The following is a 22,547-nucleotide window of genomic DNA, read 5'->3' as shown; positions in this document are numbered from 1 at the left end:
TGACACTGAGAGTAAAATGTATGCATTGATTGACACTGTATGTAAATTCAACAGTTTATAAAATGAACCACAATTCTTTGTTTCTCTGATCATTCTGACCATGCTGTAACAGATTGACACTGTATATAAATTCAACAGTTTATAAAATGAACCTCTATTCTTTGTTTCTCTGACCATTCTGACCATGCTGTAACAGACTGCTTCTGAAGAATGCTCCCTCCAAGGCATTTTGCTGAGGAGTCAATAAAAGATACAATGAACAGCTTTTCTCCTGCCCGATTACTGAATTGACCTATTGGAGGACGTTTCTTCCTTTAATGAGATGTTAAATCTGTTCAATATTTCTTCCAGAACAGAAGTAGGTGGGAGGTGAGGAAAATTGAGCAAATTTTGTTTAGCCAAGTTTTTAATTTGGAAATACAGTAAAACCTCAATTATCCATCATTCGATTTAACTGTCGGCCAAAGAAAAAAAACTGCACACATCAGCACCTACCTATTAATGTCCTCCTACTTCAGGGTGAGAGGGTGGACAAAGGTGGTTATTGTGCAGAGGTGCCACAGATACAAAACTTCTCTATCTTTAAGTACTTCCTACATTGGGTCCATATTCCGAGTGAATGAAGCACAATTGGGTTGTTAGTATATTGATGATAACTTGTATTTACTGAGGCACAAAGCAAGGAATATAAAGAAGTACTGCAGTATTTTATTTCATTGCGGACCAAGCTTGTGGATTTTTATCTGTGTCAATGTTCAGATTTTTATATCTTGTATATTTGCTGCCCAGTAATAAAGTTAGGTAGAGCCATGCCACCTTCTGCCTTTGTAGGTTTGCCCTTTGAATGATGCGTGGATGTTTTGAATTCCAAATACAGTAAATGAGGTTATGATCGAATCTAATTTCTTAAAAATATTTGTTAATGTATATGGGAATGCTTTGAAATAGAAAAAGAAGCTTAGGAAGGAGTTAATTCTTCCAGCTAAAGTGAGATGGAGGGTAGATCATCTATACAAGTCTTGCTTAAGTTTTTCCATGCAGATGGCAAAATTTTGTTTAAAAAGAGCTTTATGTTTACTTGTGATGTTAACATCTAAGTATTTAAACTGATCTACGATAATTGTCGAATCTAATATTGAATGCTACAAAGTTCACCGGAAAAAGCACACTTTTATTCAAATTTATTTTTAATCCAGAGATCTTTTTAAATTCTGCTAATGCTGTTGGGACTGCAGGTACAGTATTTTGAGGATCTGATATATACATATAGTACCATATCATCTGCATACAGTGATATTTTCTGTTCAAGTCCTTCTCTGATAATTCCCAGAAGCATTTCAAATTGAACTGCCAATGGCTCAAAGGCGATTGCAGAAAGAAAGTGGTGACAGTGGGCATCATGGTCTAGTACCATGTTACAGTTTGAAGTAATCTGAAATAATGTTAATACAAACTGAAGCTTCTGGACTGGTATACAGTAGTTTGATCCATGCACATATGTTTGGACCAAACCCAAATTTGTGCAATGTAGTGAAAAGGTAGTCCTATTCAACCATATCAAATGCTTTTTCTGCATTCAATGATAATAAGAACTAAGGGGTGTTAGATTTTGTTGGTGAATATATTCCATCAAACAGGCATTAAAGGTTGGAAGCTAAATGTCTGCCTTTAATAAATCCGGTTTGTCTTGTGATATTATAGAAGGAAGCACTTCCTCAAACCTTCTAGCTAGAACTTTGGAGAGTATCTTAACACTAGCCAACCCGCGGCGTAGCATAACGCCACATAATTATGTATTGATGGGTGAACACTTCCTGAAAGACACAGTTGTCCAAATGGGGTGGGTTTGAGGATACATCGACTGTGAGTGAATGAAAAGATGGAACTCTGAAGAGAGCAACATACAATTGTCCGTGACTGAAAACTGGGTTTGGCAGATACAGGCATATCGTTTTGAAAGTGTGTCCCTGTGCCTTATTGTTATTGCAAAGGTCAATCTAACAGGAAATTGCATGTAAACGTAAAAGGCAAATTTGAATCTGATGGGGTCAGGGATTCTCTCTTCTCGCGCGCCTGTGTGTGTGTGTCTCTCTTGTGCGTGCCTGTGTGTGTGTGTGTGTCTGTGTCTCTCTTGCGTGTGCCTGTGTGTGTGTGTGTCTCTTGCACGTGCCTGTGTGTGTGTGTGTGTGTGTGTGTGTGTGTGTGTGTCTCTCGCGCGCCTGTGTGTCGGTCTCTCTGTGTGTGTGTGTGTGTGTGTCTGTCTCTCTCTCTCTCGCGCACGCACCTGTGTGCTGTAAGTGAATGAAAAGATGGAACTCTGGAGAGAGCAACATACAATTGTCCGTGACTGAAAACTGGTTTTGGCAGATACAGGCATATCTTTTTGAAAGTTTGTCCCTGCGCCTTATTAATTGTCATTGCAAAGGCCAATCTAACAGGAAATTGCGTGTAAAAGTAAAAGGCAAATTTGAATCTGATGGAGTCAGGGAAATCTGGGGAATAAGGACAGTTTGTGAGGTAGCAGCTGCGATTGTTTTACACTCCAGTACATTGCGGTGAATGCTGGTAACAGTCAGTCTAGTGCCATTACAGAGACTTCTTGCTGGCATGAGGTTTCTGAGAAGCATGACGACTGAACCAATTTTAAGTTTGACTTTATGTGGAGGCATGCCAGTGGGAGTAATGGCTGCCCGGCGGGTCATGGGAATAATGCCGCCGGATCACCAGTCGGCATCGTTTATGGTCGGAACTACGACAGTATGTGATCTTCTTTGAACCTCCGACTTTCGTTCTTGATTAATGAAAATATTCTTGGCAAATGCTTTCGCTCTCGCACGAATTGTTGGCTCTGTGGTACGTGTGCCATGGTCAGCTGCTTAGTGAATTGTTGGTGGGCGGGGCTCGGTCTTGCGTGCGCCTTGCTTGCCATGGACTTAGTGAATTATATATATGCGAATTGTTGGCTCTGTAATGCGTGTGCCATGGTCGGCTGCTTAGTGAATTGTTGGTGGGCGGGGCTCGGTCTTGCGTGCGTCTTGCTTGCCATGGACTTAGTGAATTATATATATAGATGGTTATTCGGAAGTGAGATTGGTTTGTATGATGCACATTGTAAGAAGTCCTTGCCTTTCCTTTTTCTTAGGAAAGGCAATAGTTAAAGCTTGGCAAAAAGTTTGAGGTAGAATTTTATTGTCTCTGGCTTCTGTAAATGTTGCTAATAAAAGGGGAGCTAACTTAATTAAAATTTTTTATAAAATTCGGCAGGGTAGCCATCAGGGCCTGCTGCTTTCCCACTCTGACACGAGTTTATAGCATCTAGTAATTCTGAGAGTGTCAGAGGTTTATTCAATTCCTCAACACTGAAAGCATCTAGCTGTGGTGTCTGTAATACATCGAAAAATGCATTAGATTGTGTCTTGTCTTTAAACTGAGTAGGCTATAAGGACTTATAGTAGTTTTTAAGTGGGTGCATAATATTTTTATGGTAAATGATTTTGTCTCCTTCTGTCTTGGTAATTACTAGTATTGCACTGCGAACTTCCTGCTTGTGGATTTGTTGAGCTAAGATCTCATTAGCCTTCTCTCCATGTTCATAGTAATGATGTCATGATTTAAAAATGAGTTGTTCCCGTTTCTTTTGTTGTCAAGAGGTTGAGTTCTGAATGCAAAGCCTGTCTTTTCCTATAAAATGCCTCATTTGGAAACCTGGCATGCTCTTGATCTTTTCTGGCAATTTCACTGATTAACTCTGATGGCTTCTTGGTTTCCAATTTATTTTTGTGAGAGATATGAAACAATCTGTGTTCTTAAAAATGCCTTCAGGAGTGTCCTAGAGTATTCCTGCAGAGACTTCTGAGGATGCATTTGTCTCTAAAAAAATCAGTTTGCTTGGATATAAACTCTGTACAGCTAATAAAAGTGGGTTAAGACGCCAGCTGTGAGAGGAGTATGAGGGCCGTAATGATTTGAGCTCATGATCAAAGGGGCATGGTTGGAGGTAACAATAGCGTCAAACTTTCAAGATTGAACCTGTATTTTTTATATATAATAATGACTAAAATATTGTAGTACAAAGTCAAACATACAGCAAATGTGTATAAAAGTTTTGTTTTTTTTACAGTAAATTATCAGCATACTACATGAAAAAGGTATATAAGACAAATCAAAGGAAACAATTACAGTACACCAAATTTACTTTTAACAGGTTGGATTTAAGCATAGGTAAGAATATTTTTTTAATGAAGACTTGATAAAATCTGATATGGGATGCAGTGTAGACATGTATGATTGGAATGCCAGGTAACCCAGAAAAAAGTCAAAACTATTAAAGAATTTTACATAACATGAAATAAAAATTCAAATGAAATCACAGTATACTTGTGATATGGCTGCAAATTAAAAAGGTTGTAGCTCACTGTGACAGTTTTGTAAGTATATAACTACATGTTTGAACTAGATATGCTAAAGCCTGCAGGGGAAACTACATCAATGTATGGTACAAAAAGAGATGAACAGTATAGCTTCTCACATCTCAACTAAACCATGTAATTCTGATCTCACATCTCAACTAAACCATGTAATTATGAATGATTAAACTCTTTTCCTACTGAAATATGGAGGATGCTACATAAAAAAACACTTACCCAACAATAACAATGACAAAATCCAGTAAATTCCAGCCATTGCGAATGTACGAACTGGGATGCATAACTAGACCATATGCAATGATTTTTAAAAAAGTCTCGATGGTAAATATAATGAGAAAGACATATTCCACTTGTTCCTGAAAAAAAGACAAAAGCAAGATTGCAGCCAATCAAGATGAAAGATGCAGCAAAGTCAATTCAGAAGAAAAACAAGTTGATACCCTGCAATAGTAAAACCCATAAAAATACTGAATATGTTTAACAAATTAAAGAATCTGCACAGCTGTGGAACATTCCTGGCATTTATATAATACGATAAAAGTATCCATAATGGCCAGATATAATAGTAGAAGATGTATAAGATTCTACACAGTGCAAATTAATTACTTAAAAAATTGTCTTGTTAACTGACAGACCTTTAGATCAGTCAAGAACATCTAAATCTGACATAAAAATAATTTCTAGACACTTCAGAGAAACTATTTATCAGCAAGTGTTAAAGCATAATAACACCAAGAAACACCCAGGCTTAACCTTATTTACATAAAATTTCCAAGCCTAAGAAAAGCCCTGGGTCACTGCCAAGGAGGGTAAGTTCATTACTAAAGGGACAGGACCTATAGTTAGTCCATTTCACTCAGCTAGTCCTAACATTAGTTGCACAATCACTTGAGGGAGCTTTAATAACCAGCTTGACCACAGCTGTTTGCTTTTGCACTACCTTTACAATCCTTGGCCCTGAGTAGGTCTTTTGTTGTATTTTATTAATACAATTTTAAGTTTTGACTTTAATTTGCTCATAGTGTAATGCTGTTGGAAAATTGTGCTTTTACCGTACACTAAATATGACTTTAATTTGTGTGTTTTATTTCAATTTTTTATTTTAGAATTAAATATATAATTGTGGGCTCAGAGCTAATGTGAGAAGTGTTCTGTAACTGAAATAGGCAGGTACAAATTACCCTATTAGATCATTAATAAAATTCTGGGGTGTATGCAAAATATACATTGATAGTAATTCTACAAAAATAAGTATAACATTGTTTAAAACAGTGACATTGTTTATTAGAATTTTTATTAGAATGTATATATTTAAACTTAGAAAAAGTGATCAGTGTGTGTGCTTATAAGAAAACAGGAAATGGAGGCTTGGGACTTTACAATGAACATGTTTCATGTCTCTCCAAAGTAACTTAACTTCACCATGGGAAGTTATCCGTTGACTGATGCAATATCTTGCATAAGGTAGTTGGCAAGACTCTGTAAATTCAAAGGATTCTATATTCCTAAACGGCAGTTTAATTTATGCACAGACGGTGGACGCGACGCACATGCGCACTGCGCCTCGGGACAGCGGACGCACCGACGCGCATGCGCACTGCGCCTCAGCGCCCCAGAGTCAAACCCAGCGGCTTCCCAGGGTCAGTAGGTGGCGCCCAAACAACACATATTTGAATCACATAACGGTAATTCAGTATTAAAAGTAAGTTGGATTATGATTCTTAACAGTAAACGACTTCTACCTAACGACAGCCACAGAACAACAAAGACGAGACCGCGCGCCCCAGAGTCAAACCCAGCAGCTTCCCAGGGTCAGTCGACACAGCCACAGAACAACAAAGACGAGACCGCATGGATAAAGCGGCTTCCCAGAGGTCAGTAGGTGGTGCCCAAACAACACAACCTGTAAACTAAACTTGCTCTAATCCACTGTGCCAGCAGTCTGTGTGGCATATTTGAATCACATGACGGTAATTCAGTATTAAACGTAAGATGAATTATGATTTCTAACAGTAAACGACGTCTACCTAATGACACAGCCACAGAAAAACAAAAACGAGACCGCGCCGACAACGCGCTTCTGACACAGCAGAGGCAAAGGAGTCATGGCTCCAAATGGAAAGAGCTCGCCGATGAGTAATACAAAACCGAGCCCGTACTTCCCAGAGTCAGTACGTTGCACCCAAACAACACAACCTGTAAACTTAACTTGCTCTAATCCACTTTGCCAGCAGTCAGTGTGGCATATGTGAATCACATGACGGTAATTCAGTATTAAAAGTAAGTTGGATTATGATTCCTAACAGTAAACGACTTCTACCTAATGACACAACCACAGACGACCGTCCACACCACCTTCGTTTACTAATGTAGCCCTCCATGCCCGGATCCGCCGCCATGGTCACTTCAGCACACGAATCCGCCGCCGTCGGCAAATGACTTCTAGCTGACGACACAGCCATAGAAAAACAAAAAAGACACTGCATGGATAAAAACAATAAACGAAGGCGCCTACAACACGCTTCTGAAACACCAGAACCAGATGAGTCACAGCTCCAAAAGAAACCGCTTTGGTACAAATATGTTTATTTAATTAAATGAAAAATATCCCAGGACGCACCCACCCTCCATGATATTGCATCCCTCCACATATCGGAGGGAACAGAAAGTGATGGCCATTCTTGGATTTGCGATTCTTTCGAGAATTGCGGGCTTACTGGTTTTAAAATAAGCAGGAGAAGTAGTGAAAGAAAGAGAAACAACTGCTAAAGAGAAGACATCAAGGTTAGACTATGCTGCCTATATGTTGCCCCTTAACTCTCAAGCGTCATGCCTGGTTTAAGAAAAAAACTCTGCAACAACTAAAGCTAAAGCCACCTGATACAAAGATTGCTATGTGACCTTGATTAGAACTGTTCAGGTTGTACATGCAACAACTAAAGCTAAAGCCACCTGATACAAAGATTGCTATGTGACCCTGATTAGAACTGTTCAGGTTGTATGTTTTCATATCTAACATTTACACCTGGTTTTGCCTTCAAATAAACATAAGTAAGGATTCACATAGTTTGAGTATTACTTTTCTGAAGTTATCCAGTCATTTACTGATATTTAGCAATGACCAATGATTGTTATTGTCAGGGGTAGTGATTAGTCCTTGGCTTCTGTTAGACTGTGTAGCCCCTTCAAAGGTAGCCATTGGGGTACAAAAACCTGACAGGAGTAGTGATTATTGGTTTTTGCTAGGGCATTCTGAAGTGTAGCATTTTCAAGGGAAGCAATCTGAAGACAGATCACAAGCAAATCTCAGCAGGGATGTCTCATGGGCGAAGTGTCTCTAGCCCCTGGTAAAGTATCCAAGTTGAGGTAGTTGAGATTCTTGCTTTGTACTTGAGCTTATTTGTGCTGAGTGAATGTCAAATAGGTAAGTTTTGAAGGATGTATGTGCGAATCAAGGATAACAGTGCAAGCATTTCCAGTATTAACTTGTCCACCAATGCAAAAAGAGGTTAAAGTGTCCTTCATGGACACCTTTACACCACAAAACACATATTTAATAATTGATACTCTTTGGGTTTAGTTCTGTTTTTTTTATAAGTATTTTGAAATTATTGTGTACTGTTAAAGGTTTTATTACTGTCTCCTCTTTGTTTATTGAAAAAATATGTTCATGCTTATTTTGGGCTTTGCATGTTTTTTTCATCTTCTTTCATAACTAATTTCCTAATTTACCTTTCATTTTCCTAGATTAAACTTTTTTCTGCCATTTGTTTTTCCTGTTACCTTCTAAGTTTCCCTTCTGTTTTTTTAAATATTTTCATTGACTTTGTTTACTTAATTGTTAAATATTAAAAAAATAAAATAAACATTGCTTTTTTGAGAAGGTTTTCTGGTTTTGACTTCTTCCCATATTATTAATTAGAACAAAGAGAAGGATTTGGAAATTGTAGGGCACAACCAGATGTCAGTAAGCTGCAACAATGCAATGTCTGACAATTCTGTGTTCTGCATGGAAGAGAACAGGCAGATAAATATCTAAAGAAATCAAGAGATGACGTGAAAATAACTAATTTGTTTAAGCCAAAACAGTAAATTAATTTTGCAGACAAAAAATGAGCAAGAGTCAATACCCAGAAAACTAAAGTTGAGAACTCAATAGTCTTTGATCAGAATGCATAATTGCAGACGACCAAGAAGCCCCCGCTTTTGTACTGTCACTTAGGTAATGACATACACAGTCAGTAATCCATGTGTAGAAACTCCATAGCAACAGTATATAGAATTTGAGGCAACCATGGAAAACAACATGGCATCATTAATCCATGTGTAGAAACTCCATAGCAACAGTATACAGAATTTGAGGCAACCATGGAAAACAACATGGCATCACAATAAGAAATAACTACAAAAAAAGTCATGAAAGAAATGTAATCTACATAATGAAAAACCATAAATTGAGCAAAAGAATTTCTTTGAAAACAGCAAAGAGACAGGCTGGGAGCATGCATTGATACAGTGCATTGCCGCACCCACCATACGACAAACCACCTCAGGAGGATAGCATAAAAAACATTTTTCATGATCAAGGTCAAGTTTTTTTTTAAATTGTTTACACAAAAAAACATAATTGCCTTCTCAGCAGCATCCAATAACAGACAAAAACATATAAAAACATACATATGAAAAACTCTTCAATGCAAGAATTTTTATTATCTTCCATAGTCCTTATTAAAATGCTGAATGGCACTAGGAAAAAAAGAATTTCTGGTCCAGTTTGTGAGGGTCTTTAAAGAGACTACCCTCCCTGATTTATTGAAGGAAAGCTCCACATGTAATGGGTGTTCTGTCATCAGCTGAGATGATTTCTAGCTTTTTAAGCATTGCCCTCTGACACACACTTACCAAATCATCTACATTTGCTTCAGAAGTTTTAGCTGCATGTTTGATAACCTGCTGGAGCCTTTTTAAATGTTGATTTGTCAGAACACTACACAAGGCAATGAAGCTGAAAGTGATGATAGATTGGATCACACTGCAATAAAAGGACAAGATGAGGTACTTGTCTACTTTAAATAGTCTGAGTTTACGAAGTTGAAATAAGTGTTGATTGCATTTACAATAGGTATTTTTGTGAGAATATTCCAGTTTACACTAGCGTTCAAAATTAGAGAATAATTTATAAAAAGTAATTGTTTCTTTCAAATGTTGGTGATTATCACTGCTCTAAATTTAAAGTCATGGTAGCTGTAGGTATAATTACTGTTCTACTAGAATACTTTAAGAAAATAACCAAGGAAAAAAAATGTAATTAAACAAAAACATTTAATTTTGGAAAACTACAGTGATCAAAATTAGAGATAATTTTGGAAAACTACAGTGATCAAAATTAGAGAACTGTTACTATAGAGAAAAAGAAGCCTGCAAATGAATTTTGTCAATACTTTTTGATGAGTACAGCTTTCAGAATTTAGTAGGAAGTGTGGAGGCCCTTGCTTTCAATGACTTTGGCGCGTCTGTGCCCTCAGGACATGACCAATATCTTGCACTGCTCTGGCTTGATTTTCTTCCACTTGTCTCAACTTCTGCAGAGAACATCCCCCACACCAAGATGCTTTCTACTCCAAACTTTATTAACTTGTTCAAACACTTCAAATTAAGTCTCTCCCCAAATCGACCCCAAACTTGTGTTTCCCATCTGAACCAATTGAATTAAACTTGCTTTCATCACTGAAATGAACTTTGGACCAGCTCTCCTCAGTCTGCACAACATGTTCCTTAGCAAAGGAGCAAGTCAAGCTTTTTTTTTATTCTTGCTGATGAAAGGCTTGGCTACTGTGGAGTGAGCCTTCAGTCCCAATTCCCTCAGATGATGAGACACTGTATATCAAGGCAAATTGTTGCCCTATTCAGCATGAATTGGCAAGCAGTTCCAGCTGTTGTGTTGAACCAATCCTCCACTGAAAGTCTCAGTATCATCCTGTTTTTTTGTGGATGGATGATTTAATTGAAATCACACAACATTCCATACAAGTACATCAATTTTACAAGAATAGGACTGAAAACAAATCAACCCACACCCCTGAGAAAGCGAGCATGGGCAGCAGAATAAAACTTAAACCTAGTAAAAATAAGTAAATAGATAAATTAATAAGTGAATATAGATAAATGGAGAAGGAAAAAGAAATGGGGAGAGAATCTGCTTCCTCAGTGCTTTAAAAGCTTATTCTAAAATGTTGATTAGATCTTGCCAGGTTTTGAAAAATGTCTGCACAGATCCTCTAAGTGAGAATTTGATTTTTTCCAATTTCAAATAATATATAACATCAGTTACCCACTGACTTAAAAGGGGAGAGTTAGGATTCTTCCAGTTTAGCAAGATACTGTAAGTCTCCATGCCAATAGTGTAGTAAAGGCAATCACAGTTTGTTTGTCCTTCTCCACTTTAAGCCCATCCGGGAGTACACCATGCACAGCTGTTAATGGGTTAGAAGGGATTGTGACACCAAGGCTGTCTGAAAGGCATTTAAAAATTTTGGTCCAGAATGATGTTAATTTGGTGCAGGCCCAAAATATGTGACCCAGTGAAGCTGGAACTTGATTGCCACGTTTGCAGGTTGGATCTTGCCCTGGAAACATTTTGGACAATTTTAAATGAGACAGATGTGCTCGATATATAATTTTGAGTTGAATAATTGTATGCTTTGAGCATATGGAGCTCAAGTGAATTCTCTGCATTGCTACCTTACATTCCTTTTTTGAGGTGTTGAGTGAGAGATCCTTTTCCCTCTGTCCCTTTGGATCTTTGAAAGGGAGGGACTGTAAAATTGTTTTATATATTGCAGAAATGCTGTCTAAGTCCTTGAAACTGAACAATACTTTTTCCAGAATAGAGGGAGGTGGAAGATAATTTGAAGATAGTGAAAGGGTGTTGTACCGTGGGCCTGAGTTGCCTCGAAAGCTTGCATATTGTAATCTTTCTAGTTAGCCAATAAAAGGTGTCATTTTGCTTGGCTTTTCTCTACAAGATAGTGAAAGAAATGTGTTGCTGGAAAGTTAAATTTAGAATGTAATTGTAAGATGCAAAGACATTGTCTCTGTACAGATCTCTTAAGTGATTTAATCCCAAATGTTTTCCAGACATTAAAAACTGCATATGTTTGCGAGGGTTGTAAAAGGTGGTTCTTGTGCAGAGGTGCCACCGATAAAAGATTCTCTATCTTAAAATACTTCCTACATTGGCTCCATATTCTGAGTGAGTGAAGCACTATTGAGTTGTTAGTATATTGGCGATAACTTGGAATATAGGAATATAAAGAAGTATTGCAGGATTTTATTTCTATTACAGACCAAGCCTGTATATGTTCATCTGTTTGTGTCCAGGTCCAGGTTTTTATAGTTGCCCAGTAATAAAATTGAAAGTTAGGTAGAGCCATGCCACCTTCTGCCTTTGGCCTTTGTAGGATCACTCTTTGGATACATGGATGTTTTGAATTCCAAATACATGTGGTTATGGTTGAATCTAATTTCTTAAAAAATTATTTATTGATGTATATTGGGATGTTTTAAAATAAAAAGAGAAGCTTAGGGAGGATATTCATCTTAATAATGTTAATTCTTCCAGCTAAAGTGAGATGAAAGGTTGACCATCTATGCAAGTCTTGCTTAATTTTTTCCATACAGACGGCGGAATTTTGTTGATAAAGAGCTTTATGTTTACTTGTGATATTTACCCCTAGATATTTAAACTGATCTGCAATGATAAAAGGGAAGGTGTCCAATCTAATACAGTATTGTGTGCTTGAGAATTCACTGGAAAGAGCACAATTTTAGTCAAATTAATTCTGAGACCAGAAATCTTTTGAAATTCTGTTAGTGCTGTTAGGACTGTAGGCACAGTATTTTGTGGGTCTGACATACAATATACAGTACCATATCATCTGCATATAGAGAAATTTTCTGCTCAAGTCCTTCTCCCCTTTATCTCATATGCATTTCGACAGTGAACTGCCAGTGGCTCAATGGCGATTGCAAAAAGTAGTGGGCATCCTTGTCTAGTACCACGTTCTAGTTTAAAGTAGTCTGAATTAATGTTGTTAATACAAACTGAAGCTTCTGGATTGGTATACAGTAGTTTGATCCATGCACAAATGTTCGGGCCAAACCCAAATTTCACCAATGTAGTGAAAAGGTAGTTCCATTCAATCATATCAAATGCTTTTTCTGCATCCAAGGATAATAAAATCTCTGGGATGTCTGACTTTGGGGGTGAATATATTACAGTAAACATGTGTCGAAGATTGGAAGCTAAGTGTCGACCTTTAATAAATCCAGTTTGATCTTGTGATATTACCGAAGGCAGCACTTTCTCCATCCTTCTAGCTAGGACTTTGGAGAGTATCTTAAAATCATTATTCAGAAGTGAAATGGGTCTTATGATGCACATTGTAATACGTCCTTATTTTGTTTAGGAAAGACGGTGACTAATGCTTGGCGAAAAGTTTGAGGTAGAATTTTATTATCTCTAGCTTCTGCGAATGTTGCTAAAAGGAGGGGAGCTAGCTGAGTGGAGAACTTCTTATAAAATTCGGCAGGGTAGCAATCAGGGCCTGCTGCTTTCCCACTCTGAAGTGACTTTATAGCATCTAATAATTCTAATAGTGCCAACAGTTTATCCAATTCCTGTGCACTAAGAGTATCTATTTGTGGTATCTCTAACGTATCCAGAAATGCATTAGATTGTGTCTTGTCTTCTCTAAACTCAGTAGAATATAAGGATTTATAGTAGTCTCTAAATGTGTGCATTATATTTTTATGGTCAATGATTTTGTCCCCGTTTGTGTTGGTGATTGCTTGGATTGCATTGTGAACTTCTTGCTTGTGGATTTGTTAAGCTAAAAGTTTATTAGCTTTCTCTCCATGTTCATAGTAATGATGTCTTGATCTATAAATAAGTTGTTCAGTTTCTTTAGTTGTCAAGAGGTTGAGTTCCTATGAAGAGCCTCACTTGGACACCTGGCATGTTCTTGACCTATTCTAGCAATTTCGCAGGTTAGCTTTGATACCTGCTTGGTTTCCAATTTATTTCTGTGGGAAAGATATGAGATAATCTGTCCTCTTAAGAAGGCCTTCAGGGTTTCCCAGATTATTCCTGCAGAGACCTCTGAAGATGTATTTGTCTCTAGAAAAAAACTGATTTTTTTTGATATAAATTCTGTAAAGTTCTCATCTGATAATAAAAGTGGGTTAAGACGCCATCTGCGAGATGAGTATGTGGGGCATAATGATTTTAGCTCCAAGATCAGAGGGGCATGGTCGGAAATAACAATAGCATTGTACTTGCAGGGTTTAATCATAGGCAAGAAATGGTTATCTACATAGAGATAATCAATTCTTGAGTAGTAATGATGCAAGTATCATCCTGTTTTCTCGTGCACTCAACTTACAAAGGTGACGAGCCTTTAATCAGGACTTAAATGACTTTTCTTTTTTGTGCAGCTTCAGTATTCGAGAAATTACACTCTTGGAACAGCCAGCTTCTTTTGGTCACCCATAAGCCATTATCTGAGCACCCTGACATTACAGCATTTCAGTTACCCTAGATCAGTTCACAATCTGGCAAAATGCCTGCCAATGTTGACTAATTAGTTGGTGTTGCCTGGTATTTCAAAACATTTCAAGATTAGAACCAGATAACGACTCAGTCTCAAATTTTGACTGCTTGACTTTCTTCAATTACCTTGTTTAAATCCTTATTTTTGTGATGTGGGATAGTTTTCACTAATGAAATTTGATTATAGTATATCTCTTTTATTCAGGTTGAGATAACATTCGATTCAGATAAGCAGTGACTTTGTAAATTGCAAAAATGTTGTTTTCTAATTTTGATCACTAGTGTAGATTGCTATCTAGGAGATCCCTAAGTATTTATATTTAGTCATTACAACTACCTCTTTCCCAGAAAAACAAGTGGTGAACACAGAAATTTCTTTTTTTACTGTTTTGACATTAAGACCAAGATAGCTCTTATTGGGCAAATTTACTGTACAGTGCACTTGGTTGGAGCAATGGCTTTCATCCTCTCCTGATATGCATCCTATCACCACAGTGGCATCAGCATACTTGATAACTGAACAATTGTTGTTCTGCCTCGGGTCATTATTAGAGAGTGCAAATAATATTGGTGACAATACACTGCCCTGATGTGTCCCTGTATTTGAATGAATGACAGTTTAAAAAGTGTCATGTACTTTTAACTATTGGCAAACAATTAAAAAAATGTCTATAATTCATGATGGAACATATGGGTCAACATTTATACTGTTCAGTTTCACAATCGGTATGTGAGTCTAGGTGGTACTGAATGATAAAGACAAAGCCCAGAAGCTGTGCTCTGACACAGGAACCAGGCGTATCTAGAAAAGAGTAGATATGGTGTAAAATAAGCAGAAGAGCACCTTCTACACTTATATTTAAACAGTAATCAGATTGGTGGTTATTTTGAAAGGACTTAGTCTCTGTCATTAAAATATTTTTCAACAAATGTTCAAAGCATTTCATTAGAAACGAAGTAAGCATCACTGGCCTATAGTCATTCAGACTGCTTGGTCTGGAAAATTTAGGAACTGGGATAATAATTGACTGCTCACTGATGTGAAAAGAAAAAACTGTAGATTCCTTAAGTTCAGTAACAGTGATGAATGAAGTAGTGACTCAACTGAGATGTTTTCAGTACATAATTTGCATATCATATTTTTCTGGTATTCCCAAAAATGTTTAAACTAGGCCTCTAACTTTAATCTAATAAAGATAGTTGATATAATTCTGATTTCATTTCTACAAAGTACTTGTACTCTCCCACTGTTGGTTTCTGCCTTGTACTTGTTACTATTGGGACAGACATCCTCTCCTGGCAATACTTTTAGACTGTCTAAAGGGGAGAATCCCAATGTCTTTCTGTAACCTGGTGACTCTGTTGCTGCAACTGTAAACATCAGAAATTTGATCTTTGAGGGTAAACTTTACAACAAAAAGGTATATCTGAAAAGCAGATTACTGTATTTGTGGATCAAGCCTAATTTAGAGGAGGTGTACTGACCATCAGTATGGGCTGGCCGTAACCGAAGACCAAGTGAGGAGTCAACTGAGGAAGCTACATAAAGGAAAATCCAGTCTGTTCAGTCTGCTCCTAAGGCTCCAGAAACTCTGTGGAAAACATCCTGCATTGTTCCTGTTCCAAAGAAGGCACCTAATGAATACAGACCAATGTAACTTACTTTCACATCATTCAGACCTTTGAGGTACTGACCCTGGACTATATGAGCCCTCTTGTGGTAGACCACCTGGACCCACTGCAGTTTGCCTATTGGTAAAAACTGGAGTGAAGAATGAAATTATCTGTATGATCCACAAGTCAAATTCTCACCTGGGCAAAGCTGGCAGCACTGTGAGAATTAAGTTGTTTGATATCACCAGTATCTTCAGTACTATTCAGCCGTAACAGGTAAGGGGTAAGCTCCGAGATATGCAGGTGGATGAGTCTATGGTGTCCTGGATAATGGACTATCTTGTCTGGTAGACCATAGTTTGTGAAATTTAATGACTGTGTCTCTGATGTGGATGTGAGCAATACTGGAGCACCACAAGGAGGAGTCCTGTCTCCTTTTCTCTTCACTCTGTACACCTCAGACTATAAATACAACACCACGTCATGTCACTTGTAGAAATTCTCAGATGGTTCTGCATTTATGGGATGTATCGATAAGGGGGATGAGACAGAGTATAGGACTCGGTTTGTAGAACTTTGTTTCTTGGAATAGAATGAATTGTCTGCAACTTAACATAAGCAAAACCAAGGAACTGGTTATTGACTTTTGCAGCACCAAAAAGCCTCAAGCCCTGGTCACTATTCAAGCAGTGGATGTAGAAATGGTGCATTGATACAAGTACTTGGGGGTCCACATCAATGACAGGCTGGACTGGTCCCACAACACAGAGGAGCTATATATGATATGAATGGGCAGAGCAGAGTCTTTTTTTCTTAGAAGACTGCATTCCTTTAATGTGGGTAACAATATCTTTCACATATTCTATAACTATGTGATAGCATGATTTGCCATGCTGTGATGCTCTTGGCCAGTAACATCACTTCAAAAGAGGCCCACAGAATCAGCAAACTAATTTAAAAAGGCAGACTTTGTTATGGGGCACACTCTCAATCCCCTGGAAGTAGTAGTGAAGGGGAAATTGAGTGGCATTATGAACAATGCTGCACACCTTCTCTTTGACACACTAACGCTGTGTACTTTCATCCAACATATTATTCAGCAGAAGTGTGCCAAGAAATGCTACTGGGGCTCTAACAGCAATATGCTTACATAATGCCTCACTATGACTGTGACTGCCACAGATTTTTTTTTTCTTTTTAGTCATTCTAATGTGTATTCAGATCATAGTGTGTATGTGAACTTATTTATTTATTGAGCTTCTGTAGAAAGCCCAATTTCTCCTTGAGGACAATTGATGTTCTATCTCACCACCGAGACTTTCCTTGCACCATATTAGATGTATTCTTTAAATAATGTCATGTTTGTTCTATAGCAATAAAGGAACAAGGAAACTGACAACAACCAAATGGCCAATTCTTAGTAAAATAGCTTATGTAGAAAAGTATAAAGGATAAGCCAGGAAGGACTTGATTTATGAAAATATAGCTGAAGCTGATGGAGGCAGCTTTTAAAACAACTATATTACACTCCAGAAAAAGGATAGGACAGGCCACTGAGGACTAAATTGAACCAGGACAATGACAGAAAAGAATATTTTGTTCAAGGACTGATTTCTTCAGCTGTGATGCCAGCTAGATTGCCTTGGGAATTGTAGGACAATTAGCTTTTAAGAACTGAAAGGAAAGTGATTGGAGGAACAGTTTTTTCTTGTACTAAATACTCTCAAACCTCTTGTGAATTTCTTGTCTAGAAATAGCAGGATCTGGCACGGCTCAATTGGGCTATGGGGTGGCCAGGGGTTCTGTGTTGTTTCTTCACAATACTAAATAATACATATAATTCACATTAAATCCCCATCACTACTATCACAATCACCACACATGCACACTCTGCATCCAATCTGGGAGAGAGGAATTTGAAGGGATTATGAACAGGGTTAGAATCATCTTTAACTCTCTGTGCCTCCAAGTGCTCAAATACATATGCGCACACACACACCCATCCCCCACTGCTACACACCAAGCTAAGCGGCTTACATGCCTAAGCATTTCAAGCAGTGAGCAGTGAACCAGCAAACAGCTTCCCTATCTTCCCCTTAACTCTCTCTCACTCTGTCTCTCTCACTCACTTTAACAATTTACCCTACAAATGTTTCTACTCAAAATGTTTTTATTCTCCGATTGCAGTGTTATTCTGCCTCTGAAGAAAAGCTGTGTCTTCCCCTGTCCTTATAGGATCCAGTCACCCCCAAAGAGTGATCCATTTTACTTCTGATTTTTATAGTTGCTGTGACAGAATCAACAGTTTACGGAATATCATTGGGATTCTCCCTCTTGGAAGTCTAAAATTATTGCTATCAATGATGTTATGGAGATGTTTACTTTGCAACAGTCACACTAATTTTATCCCCTATATCTGCTACTAAAGGGGTAAGATGAATTATCTATTTGTTCTCCTGCTACTGCTAGTTTCAGTGCATTTTTCTAAATAGGTCAATTTTAACTTTCTCCCATAAGTCAATTTAAAGGGTTACAGAAATGACCAGTGTGAGAGTTACCAAAGAGGAGGGCATTCAAGTTCAGATATTAGGAGATTACATAATGTTAGTCAGTACAGATAATAAAATGGATGGATTTTCCTTTAGGATTTAATATTTTCATTTGCTTCTAAATACAGTATATGATTAGTCTCTTAAAATATGCCATATGACAAGTGTGGGGTTTTGAATAGTCTGTAGGACAGAGAATGAGCCCAGTGTTCTTTCTAACAGTATATGGAGTTGGTATAGTAAATGAACAAGAGCAGCAGGATTAAGAGAAATAAGGTGGTATTTTGAATAAGCAGCACACGTGTATCTTTCATTTCTGCATAAACCACCCACTGGAATATACTTTTTACTACTATTGTCAAACAAGTTAAAAACACACATTTTCCAACCATAAAGGTTGCTGTCATGGATTGAATTTTTATTTTCTTAATAAAAAACCTGAATTGAAGACTTTATTTATCAGTTAAAAAACAGAATTAAAATAAAACCACAACAGAAGAGTTAAATATTAAGAAAAATTGGAATCTAGTAAAACCAAAACAAAAAAAGTTAATAACATTGTGTGAACTAATAACAAGGACAATGGCTTTTTACATAGTTTGGGTATACTAAAATTCTCAAACTCAGCTTCTGTAGAGTGGCAATGGAAGCAGATATTTTATTCCAACCAGTATATTAATTAGAAGCCAATTTCTATTGTTAATGAATCAATTCATCTAATTAGATCATTGTCCTATTTCATAAGTTGTTGACGGTGCAGCTATATGAATATTACAGAGATTCAAATTGCACTTATAATTTTTTACTTCATTTACTTATGACTCTGTGGCTTTTATTGCTTTTATCTGACCCAAAAGTTATAAATAATAAGGTAGAAAACAGTGAAGCAAACAGGTGTGTTCTGTTTGCTTCCTCGAGTGTTCATTAGAAAATATGTGAATATGTTACTGTATTTATAGACACAGTTGAGGTATTTAGGAATACTAACCCTTTCAATTAAAAAAATACAATATTGATTTCCTCATAAAATATGGTGGAGAACAAGAATAAGCTGCAAAATTGAATAAGCAACTCCATTAAAAAGTTTCATTCTAAAATTACTATATCAGTTAAAACTAAAATCTGTAGCTACTGTAACTCTCCAATTATAGAGTTTGAAATTCTTAAAACCTATTCTCTCCTTCATGTACCAGTGTGCATTTAGACAGCAAAGATTTCACAGCCATTATTAGTCTTTTAGGTGCATTTGCATATAATCCAAAGAAACACCTACTGCGATAGCCATGTCTGTCTGTTTGAAATAACTCGACTCTTATTAGAGCAAATGAAAAATTAAGATGTTGAATTAATGGGTAAAATTTGTTTGTTTTAATAAAAACTAAAAAAATATTTCACCCAAGAAAACTCATCAATTCGCATGGGGCCATAACCTATTCTGACAGCATTATTTGATTACATTTTATTCAGAAATAGATTACAGCTTAAGCACAGAATTCTAACTGAAGAACTTACTTTAAATCAACAACAAACATAAACATTATTTCCTTACCTTATAATTGTATTTGTTGCATCACTTAAAATAAAGTATTTGCATTCTGAATTTTTTATATTTATGTATCTTTACAGACTAATGAATAGATGTTTCGTTAACAGTTAAAGAAATGGCTGAAGCAACCAGCACCTTCAATATAATTCAAAATAAACATCCCAAAAAACAATTATTTTTGTTTTAATATTAGAATTGTCACACACGTGCGCATGAGGGACAGTTTACAGGCTGAAACAGTGTTATTTGTGAGCCAGACCGTTGACTGTTGATGTCAGTTCCGGCAAACCCTGACGACATCATTTCCGGTACCCAGAACACACCTTCCTGCACATCAGTTCCTGTTCTGGCCCCCCTGACTCCACCTCTTCCTCCTATCCATCATATTTATAATGCAGACTCAAACTGTTATTCAGTTCAGTTGTGAACTCTGCTTCTGTAAAAACATGTTTCTTTTCTTTTGCTGATTTTTTTTAGTATATGGGGTGGCCATCCCCAAACCTTTTTCTGTCTACTGCCTAATTTCTTATCACAGAATATAAAGTTAATCAAAATGCTCATCCCTGTCACACTTTCCACTGCAGCTCACACTTTATTAAATAAGCAATTACTGTAATTTAACAGCTTTTAATTTCAATTTGTGTCTTTAAAGAGTGGCCGTGTTTTCCTATTATCTTAACTTAGACTTTGCAGAATTCTTAAAAAACCCAGTCTGAAACTGAAGACCAGGCAAGATAAAGCATACAATGGGTCTTAAACATTTGCCTGAGTTTAGAGGTGTCTCTAAATTGCTCTATGGAGATTCATTTTTGTGGCTGCATCTTTTCTTTTTTTACTATTCCACCCTATTACAGATGTTTTTTGGGAGAAAAATTCATACTGTAGCCCAATATTGATAATTAGTTCACCAAAACTATACTTTCCATTATCCTTGCTGATATTTTTGCTACAAATTCAGACATTTCTTCTGCTCAGACTGAATTACACATTGTGGACAGTAAATGCAGTTATTTAATTTTGCTTTTGTCACTCAGTGGCCAGGATTTGCAAGATGCTTTAGTCTCATGTGATTCAAAATGTAGAAAATTTGAATTAAGTTTGGCATTATACATATTGCACACAACAACGTTGCTTTTGGTAACATAATATTGCCAGGCCTGACTTCTCTACTTTGATGCCAGGCTTTCTCCTGGACTTCTCCCATGCAATACTCATTAGGAATATCTGAATAGTGATAGTGAATAGTAGATGGTGAATCCTAAACAATAAATCAAAAATTGTAATACTGCACATAAAAGAGTTAGGCTGCATAAGGCACAACTCATGACATATGACAGAAGTTGTATGAACCTGACTGAGACTTTTTTCATTTCATTCTAGTTTAAAAGAAGGGATCTTATGGTCAGTCTGACATTTCACCACATATTACAGCTAGTTGCCTACAGGCCAGGCCTGCCTGTTTCTAGGCCACAATGTCCTTGAATATTAAGCCAACAGGTAACAGACATGCAGTAAAATAAAATGTCATCTCAAAATGAAAGCTTCCAGCTATAAACCATAGCTCCTGTGCTACCATCAACTTTAACAGCAAAGACTACAGTAAGAAAATAAAGCAAAATACTCTAAGCCATGCCCATTTCACAAAATCCATAATAAAATAAGTAAATAAAAATGTTATTATGTAAATATGGCCTTTTAAAAATAAAATTAAATAGTCCTGCTTTAGAGGAAGGTGCTGCACATTAGTGACCTTATACCCTAGGTTGTCTTGAATAAACAGTCCCAATAAAAATGAAATAATTAAATGATTGGGCATGGAAAGCACATTCAAAGAAAACTGATCCTGTTTTGAATTTCTAATGCAATCAAAGTTCCTCTATAGGCCTTCCATACTGATTGACACTGACTGAAGGAAACAGAATTTTGCAGGCTCTTAGATGAGCAGATCAAGGATGTAGTTTAGCTGGACAGATGAGGACCACATGGCTGCAAAGAGCTCAAATAATGGCATCTCATTTATGCAAATGCCCCCCAGGTCTAACCTGATAAATCTCAACTGAACATATTTCTGGCACTGCTTCTTAAGGGTAATTTCAGATCATAGCCCCTCTGCAAATGAAAAGAGCAGCATGTGCACATAGAAAGCCCTAATGCAGTGACCCCTGGCTTGCTTCTATAGGTCAAGATGCTCTCGGACTGACTCATCATTTCACAGACACAAAATATACTATTTAACTAAGGATGAAATTAAACCAGATGTCCTCATTTCTAAAGCAGAACACAGGTATATCTTGTTTCATATGTTTTCATCGTATACAGTGATGTGCTATCCAAATACCACATTGCCAGACAGCCAAAAAAAGCAGAAAGGGAGAGACCAGGTAGGCCTTCCAATAATGGGGGCTTGGAGAACACAAAGAAAGCTGAGATCATGTTGCCCCTTTAAGGATGAGGATTGGGAGGACAAACAGAAGGCATGTGTTTGTTCTCAAATCTACTAGGTATGAGCAAAAGGTTTGTACTTGGAGGAGTGGGAGCAAAGAGTCTGGGATCTGCCAAGAAGACATGTTTCTTTGATGGTTACATAGGGCTCAAGAGTACAGGGATGTTGCAGGATGTAGTCTAGTGTCCCTAGAGATTCCATAAATAATATCTGCGTTTTGATATAATTAATCCTGTGAAGGAGTTCAAAGCTAGTTAAGGTGAAACTGGAGTGAAGGCTTACTGGGAGAATGAACTGATGCCAGGCAAAGATGTGAGAGAAAGCAAGAGACAGACAGACAGAACGAAAGACATAACTG

The 22,547-nt window shown here is 37.2% G+C and overlaps 1 protein-coding gene across 4 annotated transcripts in view; it reads right to left on the bottom strand.

Annotated features, from left to right (window-relative positions):
- LOC114661328 (voltage-dependent L-type calcium channel subunit alpha-1D-like) overlaps positions 1-22,547 on the bottom strand; it is a 232,888-nt gene that overhangs the window by 178,114 nt on the left and 32,227 nt on the right. For all 4 annotated transcript variants that reach the window (XM_051933786.1, XM_051933787.1, XM_051933788.1 and 1 more), the window contains exon 4: positions 4,644-4,783. In XM_051933786.1, the coding sequence (XP_051789746.1) occupies positions 4,644-4,783 (140 nt within the window). The remainder of the gene's footprint in view (positions 1-4,643; positions 4,784-22,547) is intronic.

This window comes from Erpetoichthys calabaricus, chromosome 11, assembly GCF_900747795.2.
Source record: "Erpetoichthys calabaricus chromosome 11, fErpCal1.3, whole genome shotgun sequence".
NCBI classification, from domain to species: Eukaryota; Metazoa; Chordata; class Cladistia; order Polypteriformes; family Polypteridae; genus Erpetoichthys; species Erpetoichthys calabaricus.
The sequence above is the reverse complement of the archived record's forward strand: the minus strand, read 5'-3'. Positions and strand labels throughout refer to the sequence as shown.